Source organism: Pezoporus wallicus, unplaced genomic scaffold, assembly GCF_028554395.1.
Source record: "Pezoporus wallicus isolate ANWC-B61680 ecotype Strahan unplaced genomic scaffold, APGP_CSIRO_Pwel_v1 contig_4710, whole genome shotgun sequence".
NCBI lineage: Eukaryota > Metazoa > Chordata > Aves > Psittaciformes > Psittacidae > Pezoporus > Pezoporus wallicus.
The window spans coordinates 3,772,806-3,783,489 of record NW_026640647.1 but is presented as its reverse complement, the minus strand read 5'-3'; the positions used below and the strand labels follow the sequence as shown (position 1 = coordinate 3,783,489).

General features: G+C 46.2%; 2 protein-coding genes across 2 annotated transcripts; one reads left to right on the top strand and one right to left on the bottom strand.

Moving 5' to 3' along the window:
* Positions 1 to 17: 17 nt before the first annotated feature.
* On the bottom strand, positions 18 to 668 carry LOC130604848 (serine/arginine repetitive matrix protein 1-like). Its single transcript, XM_057419765.1, has one exon. The coding sequence runs from the start codon at positions 666 to 668 to the stop codon at positions 18 to 20; it is 651 nt and encodes a 216-aa protein (XP_057275748.1).
* Positions 126 to 10,211, top strand: HSPD1 (heat shock protein family D (Hsp60) member 1). The gene is made up of 12 exons (XM_057419820.1): positions 126 to 236; positions 853 to 1,028; positions 3,788 to 4,040; positions 4,599 to 4,681; positions 5,351 to 5,446; positions 5,862 to 5,955; positions 6,351 to 6,519; positions 6,870 to 6,969; positions 7,879 to 8,124; positions 8,441 to 8,615; positions 9,119 to 9,297; positions 9,388 to 10,211. The coding sequence occupies exons 2-12, from the start codon at positions 855 to 857 to the stop codon at positions 9,538 to 9,540; spliced, it is 1,722 nt and encodes a 573-aa protein (XP_057275803.1). The 5' UTR covers positions 126 to 236; positions 853 to 854; the 3' UTR covers positions 9,541 to 10,211.
* The last annotated feature ends 473 nt before the right edge of the window (positions 10,212 to 10,684 follow it).

Sequence of the window (10,684 nt, the reverse complement as noted above, 5' to 3'; positions counted from 1 at the left end):
CTACTCTGGTTCCGCCGTTAGCTTTGGGCCCCCGGGGCCGCGCCCTGCTCCCGCAGGCTGCCGGTGCCGCGGTGGTGCCGTGACCGGCGCAGTGCAGGCCGGCGGCTGGCGCGGGGCGGGGCAGAGCAGAGGTAGTGAGTGCTTGGCGCGTTCCCGTTCCTGCGCGTAGATCCGCTCGCTCGGCTCCCGGTCCGGTCGGTGGAGGTGCCCGCTGCTTCTCCCCGCGCTGCCCCCAGGTGAGTGCGGTGGCTGGCGCGGTCCGGCCCTGCCCGGAGAGGGGGAGCTGCCCCCGGCCCGTTCCCCTTGCGGTACGGGTTAGCGTTCGGGGACGGGCTGCCCGCGTGGTGAGTGGCTGGGCCTGCTCCGGGTGCGCGGCGGCGTGGCTGCGGGCCGAGGCGCTGGTGTGGGGCGGTGCGGCGGGGCCCAGCGCTGCAGCGCGGCCGCGCTGGCGGCAGGGGGCGGGCGGCTCTTGACCTTGCTGCTCGTGTCCTGACCATGTGGTCGGGGGCCCGCGGGGCCCGGTCCCGCTCCCGCCGCCCTTTGCATTTACTCGGGAGCCCGCGCTGGGCGGAGGCCTCGCCGCGGGGCCCTCCTGCTGTTTTGTGCTGCCGATGGGCAAGGCCTGGGGCGGGCAGCTCGGGCTGCTGCAAGCTGCTCGGTGGGTGCATCGGGGCTCCCCAGCCCTGTTAACTTAGTTACTTATATATGGCTCCACTTGAACCAGCAGGAGCGCTAAAAGCGCGTGGTCACTTGTTTTACCTCATGAATGCTTTTTACTCGTTTTTATGCCAGGAGTAGATGTGCAGAAATATAACGGGCACATTTTGTTCTGTATTTGTTTTAATCTTCTAGACATGCTCCGTTTACCGACAGTCCTCCGTCAGATAAGACCAGTGTCCAGAGCACTCGCCCCCCATCTAACACGAGCATATGCAAAAGATGTTAAGTTTGGAGCAGATGCTAGAGCTCTTATGCTTCAGGGGGTAGATCTTCTAGCAGATGCTGTAGCAGTCACCATGGGGCCAAAGGTAAGGGAAGAATTTACTGTATGTTAACGCTGTGACTTGGTTGAAGGCACCACAGTAGAAAGCAGTTGTTTTAGCTTGATAGAGCCGCATTATTACCACCCGCAGGTGCATACCACGAGGTGTGGGGTATGGGCACACTGCTGCAAGCAGCCATGTTCTCCTTTTTGTCACCTGAGCAATGACAGTGGCACCTGTGCTTTTCAAGGCTACCAAGTAAAATTAACTGGATCACTGAGAGAGAGGCAGTTTATTTGTTAAAGCAGTGTGAAGGTTATGGGGATGTGCACTGTAGGTTGCCCTGGCTCAGCTGATAGCGTGTGGCAAGGCAGTGGGTAACTGTGTCTTGACTTGGGTGAAATAGCGTGTGATTTTATAAATATCCATTATGGGTTTATATCACTTTCAATAGTACTTTCACCTTGTCAGGTGAAAGGTAATGCTGAGTTCTCAGTTGGCTGGTAAATGTTACCAGCTTAAGTGAAGTTCCATGGCAGTGGCATTAGTTCCTGTGCCTTCCAGGAGAGGACACAGTGTCTGATCCCTGTAAGATCTAGGTCTTTGGAAGCCTGGCTGCTGTATTCTGCACAGTCATGCAATGTGCAGTAAGGCTTGAAATGAAATCCCTTTAGAAGGGAAAGACACCAGTTTTCTTTGGGCTCATAGGGATCTCTGTACACATAACAGTGTATGTATGTTAGCTCCTTGTAGGGCTGCTTGGTGTCTATAAAACTCATTCATGTATTTGTTGCACTTTTTTGGTGCTCTGTTATCTTTATTCAAAGCAAAGATGCCAGAAGCTGAGCAGATGAAGGTTAAGGGACTGTGATGTCAGCAGGCTGTGACTGATTTTTTTTTTTTTTTTTGTGTGGATCAGATGGCTTGGAATGCCTCAGCATCACTCCAGTGGTTACAGGGCAGTTCCTGATGCAACTTACTGCAACCTTGTGGGGGTTTTGTTCCTGTGTTCTCACTTGGCTGTTCTCATGCATGTGTGAGATGTAGGGATTGCGCTGAGGTGGCTGATTCTGCTTCCAGCGTTTTTAGGAAATATCACTGTGGTGAGGAAAATTCCCTCTGGCACTGTTCTGTGGTGAAACAAATGGGGTTTGCAGTCTCACACAGCCTTTGGTATTGCAGCTGACATGGAGTTCCTTATCAGGACTAGTTTATGTAAATGCTTGGATTCATGAGCTGCCGGACGTGTGTGTGTTTACTGGTGGGGCTTCTTGCTTCAGAAGCACAGATAAAAGGTGTCTGTTGAGTGTATGTGACTTAATACGATAGGATACGAGAAGATTTGTTGTACCGTTCTCCACATCAAGCAAACATGTGGAATGAGACCGTGTCAAAATACAGAATAAAATTAAGCAAAATAAATTCAGAGCTTACCCACAGCAGGATCCTCGGGAGAGAGTTTTCTTCCTCTTGAACCGCTCTGACCTGCCCCTCCTGAATCTCAGATAAAACGACAGCAAGGAGTCAGATGGTGCATTACTTTGGCATAAGTGTTGTAACAGCTAGAATTAGGTAAAGCTTTCACAGGTTCAAGGCCTGAAGCTTATCATTTCTTCAGCCGCTTCTGGGGCTAGCTGTACCTCAGAAGCAGCGCAGCCTCGTGCATGGCGGGAGTCCAGAGCTGGTTCAGTCCGTGAGGCAGCTGTGGGTGGGCTCTGTGCTAGGGAGGAGCCGAGGGCGCACACACAGCGGCAGCAGCGCTGCGCGGAGGCTTTAGCTGGCTGGCTCAGCACGTGACGCGCGCTGCGCTCGGGGCCCGATGCGCGCTGGTGTGTGATGGGCTGTGGCAGTTCCTGGGCACGAGCCAGCACAGTCATCCCCGAGCCAGGGCTGGTGAGAGGGAACTTGTGCTGCAGAACCATCGGGGAGCCATGGTGCTGAGCGAGGGCAGTTGCTCTTCCCCTCTGCTGACAGCTCCGGGTGTCAGGGTTGCTGGATAGTCTCAGGGCAGTGCTGGATAAAGGGGTGGCTCCTCCATTGCTGCCCCTCCAGCTCAAAGTGGCATGCGGTTGATCGGGGCAGCTGTTGAAGCTATTGAATTCATCTGGGAACAAGCAGTCCTCTTGTGCAGATGCATCTGCCACTGTCCTGTGTTCACTGAACGGTCCATAGTTTCCTGTATTAACTGTGCCTGTAGGTGCTGCATAGGATAGTCCAGCCTTTCAGCTGAGTGCAAGTGTGGGCTGGGAGAAGAAAGGCTTGTTAGCTCGCAGTGCTTGAGAAGTTAGTGCAGCACACTAACAGATTTGTTAAGTGTTCTCAGTTCCCTTTGCTAATCGCTAATGAGGTTTGTAAGTGCCTGCTTCTCCCCCAACCCTGTGAATGTGCAATGAATTGAGCTTTCTATTAGTGTTTCTCAATCACGTAGACTTTTTATTGTGATGCAATGGAAATTCTGAAATTCAGTTCATTATGTTGATATATTTTGATTTTAGGTGAAAATATCATTGTTAAAGGGAATGTCTCCAATTATGTTTTTCTGTAAGGCCAGGCTTAGTTTAACTGCAGACTTCCAGGCCTGTGGGCATTATGGATGGGGAATGGAGTATAAAACCTTGGAGCTGTTTTCCAGTTCTGCAGCACCTTGGTAGTGTCTGCTTGGGAAAAAAGCTGCAGCTGAAAGCTTTGTGCTTTAGGGTGATTCTGTTCTGCTGTGGCTGTTCAGAAGGATCTTGAGCTGAACTCTTAGTCGTATGCTGTGGATCATGTGCCTTTAATTTAATACTTGTTCTTTGTGCCCCCAGGGAAGAACAGTTATTATTGAACAGAGCTGGGGAAGTCCCAAAGTGACAAAAGACGGTGTGACAGTAGCAAAAGCAATTGACTTAAAAGACAAGTACAAAAATATTGGAGCCAAGTTAGTTCAAGATGTTGCCAACAACACAAATGAAGAAGCGGGAGATGGTACCACTACTGCGACGGTACTTGCACGTGCCATTGCCAAGGAAGGCTTTGAGAAGATCAGCAAAGGTGCTAATCCGGTAGAAATCAGGAGGGGTGAGTTTCTTTCCCTTCTTTTTAGTGTTTAAGCCCTGTTTTGTTGGCTTTTCATATCCTACATTTGACTGGCCTCCTGAATAAGTCACGTTCTTTTTGGTGACCCACATGAAGCTTTATATGAAGAACAACATGTAGAGAACCCCCTTGTTTCTGTTAACTTACTCTGAACTGTTCTTTATTTTCCTAATCTCTTTACTATTTTATATGCAGTTGTTTAACTTGGTACAGGTAAACTCCAGGTGAAGCCATTTCTGCATTTAATTAATTTGAGAAATATATAAATTTACTGGTGCTGTGTAAATAAAGTCATCATGAATTTCAGTCATAATGGAAAGTATGTCCCACTAATTCCAAAACATCATCATTATGTGTACAAGTGACAATATATACAGAACTAGAACTGCCAGCCACTTGCTTTTGAATGTGCAGACTTGATCTGTTTTGCAATGTGGACTTTGGCTTAAAAGTTAAACTGCTAGGGGGTAGGTTATGTTGGCTTGTTTCTGTGCTGTATACCCTGGTTTATTCACTCACAAATGTTCTGTTTATCTTTAGGGGTGATGCTTGCAGTTGATGCTGTCATAGCTGAACTGAAGAAGCTGTCCAAACCTGTTACAACTCCAGAAGAAATTGCACAGGTTAAAGTCAATCAATAAAATACTTAAACCAAGTTTATATAGCTGTTCTTCAAAACATGTTTTGTGAGTTCAGGTTTAATGGAGTTAGGGTGTGCAGATCTGATGGTATTTTTCTTCATATAGTAAGGTTCAGAGTACGTTTGATTGAATGGTCTTCATGGTAATGGGTTTATTTTCTTGAGTTACTTAAAATTCCCAGTGTTCTGCCTTCACTTACATTGCTAGAAGTTGGATAGCTTTCTTCAAGTTTCATTCCAGAATGTCTTTAATTGTCTTAACTTGGGAAGAAGTGATGAGACCACAGATGTGGTTATGGATGGGAGATGGATGTAGACTTACAGGGGGTGGCAGATCTGCTGCGAGAGGCTCAGGTTGAGGTGGGTGCCTGGTGCCCAGCTGGGTCTCGGGCACTAGATGTGTTGGCCCTTGTGGCTTATTTCTTCTCCCCATGGCTGTGGATTGGGATAGCCTGTGTGAGCCCAGTGCAGGGTCAAAAGCCACAAGTTCTCATAGCAGTGGTGTTGTGTCCTGTGGGGTTGTCCTGCAGCAGCAGCCTGTCCCATGCTGTCAGGAAATGGGAAAATTGAAACGGGTTGTTCTGATTTTCTTTGTAGTAGGGAACCAAACCACTTGCTTTGTGAAACGAGATGAAATGGCTTTCTGTTTCAGGTTGCCACAATATCAGCAAATGGAGATCAGGAAGTTGGGAATATAATCTCCGATGCAATGAAAAAAGTTGGTCGAAAGGGTGTGATCACTGTCAAGGTAAGAACCAGCCAACATAGGGACCAAGTGCAAAGCAACTGTCTCCACTTAGGAGACATTGTGCCATGTGATATAGTTGCTGCTGCTCAGATAGTATCCTGCTGTAGTTCCTTCCTCTGCAGATCATTTAGATCAGGATTTGATCACTGTTCATTCTTACCATTCCTGGCAGTGTTCAAGGCCGAGTTGGACAGAGCCTTTGGTGACATGGTTTAGCGTGAGGTGTCCCTGCCCCATGGCAGGGGGTTTGGAACTAGATAATTGTAAGGTCCTATCCAACGCAAACCATTTTATGATCCTAAAACTGATGTGGTGCAGAGCCTTTCATTCTGTGGTGCATAGTATCCTAAAACTACACTTGTGCCTGTGTTGTAAATAAAGGATCTTTAACATAGACTTTCTTGCATCTAAACAGGATGGAAAAACTCTAAATGATGAATTGGAAATCATTGAGGGTATGAAATTTGACAGAGGCTACATCTCGCCGTATTTTATTAATACAACCAAAGGTGAGTTAATATTAAGGTGTCAGGTACCTTATCTTTATTTGGAACTTGCAAGAGTAACTGTTGCAAAGGCTCTGTAGTCTGTTACACTGTGTATAACAGCAAATGGAACAGGGGTCCTTCCTCATCAGAAAGTGTTAACTCTTGGTAAGAGGTTGGAGTCTTGAGGTGGTTTTTTTTTCTCTGCTGAGTGTGGACAGTGCTGGTGCTGACATTGAGCTGGCTCTGAGACATCCCAGAGCAATGTACAATTGAAACTGGACTCCTGGATGAAACAGTTTGTGTTCAGTGCTGTTGTGAAGTGCAACAGTTGCTCCAAAGTAACTCTTTCAGCCTAAGAGAATGCTTGGTACATTTTTACAGTGGGATTTTTCAGTTACTGCATGTTGTTTCTGCAGGCCAGAAATGTGAATTCCAGGATGCTTATGTTTTAATCAGTGAAAAGAAAATCTCTAGTGTACAGTCCATAGTCCCTGCTCTTGAAATTGCCAATGCTAACCGCAAACCTTTGGTCATCATTGCTGAAGATGTTGATGGAGAAGCCCTCAGCACTCTAGTCTTAAACAGGTAAGGCTTAAAATCCATTCTTTTGGACAAATAAGGGTTTTTTTTTTTTGCATATCCATCCTTCTAAGGGAACATATACAAAAGCATGTTGTTTGAATTTGCTGTGGTGCAGTGCTGTGGTCTGGTCTCTTACCAGTACCAAAGGAGCAACAGCTTTTGCCCACAGCCATACTTTGCATCAGTCTGGACAGAGCTTTGCTTGTTTCCAGACCACCTTTTTGAGCAAAACCAGCTCAGTTCATGAAGGCCTCTTTGTTTGCTTGCTAGAGCTGTGCTGAAATCGTTTGGTTTAGTAATTAGACTTGTTCTGAACACATGTGAAGTGTTGCTCTCTGAATTCTTCTCTTCAGACTGAAGGTTGGTCTTCAGGTTGTTGCTGTAAAGGCACCGGGTTTTGGAGACAACAGGAAAAACCAGCTTAAGGATATGGCAATTGCTACTGGTGGTGCTGTAAGTAATGATGTTTTAACTGGCTTTGTGCTCAAAGAAATGCTAATGGTATTTAAGGAGGAAAGGAATGTCTATTTTTAGGTCCATGGCTTGTCTTAGAGGACACAGTGTCCTCTTCTTTCAGGAATGTAGCAGTAGCTCTAATGTTTCAATCTTTTTTTTTTTTTTAAATGCAGTTACTGGTAACTGCTGTGCAGTACAGCCCTGGCCAGCCATGACCAATATGTCTTTTTAACTGGCTGAAGTTACACACAACTTACTTGCAATGTTTACATTGTTAAGGGGGTGGAGGAACTTCATGGAAATTGCCTAGAAATAGCAAAACTTTCTTGATATAAAACTGATGGTCTCACAATTGCCCAGACTCAAGTATGGCAAATACAGTTCTTTCACATGTGTGGGATATCTGTCTAACTTTGCAAATAGTTGATGGGCTGATTAATGTCCCTTTACGCTGCATTTTCCTTATATACACTTCATAGCATGATACTGGGATCCAAAGGTAGTTGTTGAATTAAAACTTCATGTTTAAGCTTAATGGTTAATGTCAAGAAGAGGGGCACAAAGTAACAAGCCAACAAGTTGTAGTCTAGAGTCGGTTTAGTGCCAATATCCATAACTTCTGAAAGGCAGGACTCTAACACGGCTCCACTCTCCAAGCGCTTGGAATTGGTGTGTTACATGAGTCAGTCATGAATAGGATGGGGGCAGTTCCCTGTTCTGAGGGCCAGTTTGTGAGGTACCCACATGCTTGAACTCTGTTAGCAGAAGGGAAGAGTTTTGTTGAGCTTGGCTGCAGTGGTGTGATTGTTTTGCACTGTTAGCCTGCTGTACGTGTTTGTGTTTCTGAGTGAAAAATCCATGTATGGAGGAGCTGGGAATTCCAACCTTTCACATAATTTGTCTCAGGTATTTGGAGAAGAGGGTTTGACCCTAAATGTGGAAGATATTCAGCCTCATGACTTTGGTAAAGTTGGAGAGGTCATTGTGACAAAGGATGATACCATGCTCCTAAAGGGGAAGGGCGAAAAGGCTCAAATTGAAAAACGCATTCAGGAAATCATTGAACAGCTGGAAGTTACCACAAGCGAATACGAAAAAGAGAAACTGAACGAGCGGTTGGCCAAACTCTCTGATGGAGTAGCAGTATTGAAGGTGAGAAGTTAAACTTATTGGGAAAGGGCATCAGTCCTCCATTGCCAGTGCAAATTACGACTCTGTGAGGGTTGTGCAATCTTGGCAGCTGGTTGGGATAAGCACTTTGACTACATTTACAGTGCTATGATTCTGTATTAAGAACTTGTTGAGACACACAGCTGCAGTTGATTACTTTGGCTTTTAGGGTGCTGAGGTACAGGGGAGAGCAGGGGTTTGCTGTCTGGTGCTTTTCAGTGCCACTTAGTTCTGTGCAGCGGTACTCCCCCAGCCACGCCAAGAGTGTGGACCTTGATGTGTGGTTTGCTGCATGCAGGTTGGTGGCACCAGTGATGTTGAAGTGAATGAGAAGAAGGACAGAGTTACCGATGCCCTGAATGCGACCCGTGCAGCTGTGGAGGAAGGCATTGTTCCGGGCGGTGGCTGTGCATTGCTTCGCTGCATTCCAGCATTAGATGCTTTAGCTCCAGCTAATGAAGATCAGAAAATTGGTAAGTGTGGTTGGAGGTGTTAAGAACAGACATTCTCCTGTCCTGAGGCATTGCAAGACTTAAGGACGGGTTGCTTTCACTGAATTTGGAGTTGCATCTTTAGAAGCAGATAGGAAGTAGGAAGTAGCTTTGCTGCATCCCTGCTTTGGGTGTGGAGGAACCAGTAAAAACAAAGCAGCAGTAGTCCCTGCAGAGAACTGCAAACCATTAATGGAAGAATTGATTTGACTGGCACCACTGCAAGTGGATATAAAGTCTAAGAACACTTAAGAGATTGCGTGGCAAAGCAGATGGGAAAGGGTCTATGTTCCAGGACCAAAACTACGTGTGAATATCCTGCAAAGATGCCATGTATTTTGATAAGTGTCAAGTAGCAGATAAAAAGGGCGCATGTTCTTGCTCAGAGGGTTCTGCATGTATTGATTTTCCAGCACACGAGGGCATGCCTTGGCAGTAGGAGCAGCATACGTAGCACGTAATTGTAAACATCCTTTTTCTTACAGGCATTGAAATCATAAAGAGAACACTGAGAATCCCAGCAATGACAATTGCAAAGAATGCGGGTGTTGAAGGCTCACTAATAGTTGAAAAAATCCTGCAGAGTCCCTCAGAAGTTGGATACGATGCAATGCTCGGGGACTTTGTAAATATGGTAGAAAAAGGAATCATAGACCCCACAAAGGTAACCTAAACCAGCCTTGATTCTCAGCTTTCCTTCCTCCCACCTCATGTGCTGGCAGCAGGGATGAAGTTCTTTCTTTCCTATTTTCAGGTTGTGAGAACTGCTCTGATGGATGCCGCGGGTGTTGCGTCTCTCTTATCGACGGCAGAAGCAGTGGTCACTGAGATGCCGAAAGAAGAAAAGGAGCCGGCGATGGGAGGAATGGGTGGGATGGGTGGAGGAATGGGAGGGGGCATGTTCTAATTCCTGGGATGGGGATGCATCATGAGCTGGGCTGTCAAAGACTTGACAGTTCTGATTTCAAGAACTTGAGCTGTCAGTGCGGGAGGGTGGATAGTGACTGCAGTGAGGCTGGTGTTGAAAAGAATCACTGTAACCATCAGTTACTGGATTTCATTTAACACACATGTAATTGTTTACAGTCATTGTCCATGCCTACAGATAATTTATTTTGTATTTTTTGAATAAAGACATTTGTACATTCCTGATAACTGGGTGCAAGATCCATCTACCACGGTCCTGATTGAAACTTAATTAAGGCACTTGATATCCTGTTTTGGAATTTATTGGTGCTTGCCAGTACTAGGAAGAACTTGGAAGCCACTGTGCGTGAGACTAGAGAATTGTGTACGAAGTAGGCAAATACACAGTTATGTGACCTTTCTGTAATAAAACAAGCTGCTCAAAAGTTACAAACGGTATCACCTTATTCATCTGCACCCAAAGCCACAGTCACAGGAGAACCTTAAACCCTTGCTGCTGCTTCTCAGATTTACTAGAAAGCTGACAGGGCCTTTCCCTCCAGGAAACATTCCTTTGTCCAGAATGTTTCTCAGAACTACAAGCGACTTTACTTTTGGTAAGAAATATCTTACTGCAGTTCTTTGAAATATTAAACTATGCTCTGAAAATCAGGCCCGTGCACTGACTTTATTTTGCCCTGTCTGTACTGCTTGTTTGGGGTGCTGGAATGGGCGGTCCACTGCATAGCTGGGGAGGAAACGTGCCCTGAGGATATGAAACAGGTAAGTCCTCTTTGCTAAGAAAGGGCTGTGGGTTTTTAAATACTTCTCTTGCTGAAGTGTAATATGTGGTTATCTCCTGCCTTGAGCCCTTCAGTGTCGTCTTTCAGCTTCCTGGTAATTGGCTCAAGGATTTAGTTTGAATGACTTTGCACTAGATGCTGCTTTCCCTTATGTTATGGCTTTGTTTGCCACATGCTGACCTGCCACAGCTTTTAACATGGATGTGTAAAGTCATCTCTGCTTTCCAAACTTGTTCATCTCTCATTGTCTCGGCAACCACCATCACTTCTCAGTGCTATAAAACTGACCTCTCAGTCCAGCTTCCTACCTTCAGTAAAAGCTATCTTTCACAGATAGGATGT

Coding starts and splice junctions, on each gene's coding strand:
- LOC130604848 (XM_057419765.1), bottom strand. CDS start 668: ATGCACCCACCGAGCAGCTTGCAGCAGCCCGAGCTGCCCGCCCCAGGC.
- HSPD1 (XM_057419820.1), top strand. CDS start 855: ATGCTCCGTTTACCGACAGTCCTCCGTCAGATAAGACCAGTGTCCAGA. Junction 1,029..3,787: donor CAGTCACCATGGGGCCAAAG/GTAAGGGAAGAA, acceptor TTGTGCCCCCAG/GGAAGAACAGTTATTATTGA. Junction 6,970..7,878: donor CAATTGCTACTGGTGGTGCT/GTAAGTAATGAT, acceptor AATTTGTCTCAG/GTATTTGGAGAAGAGGGTTT.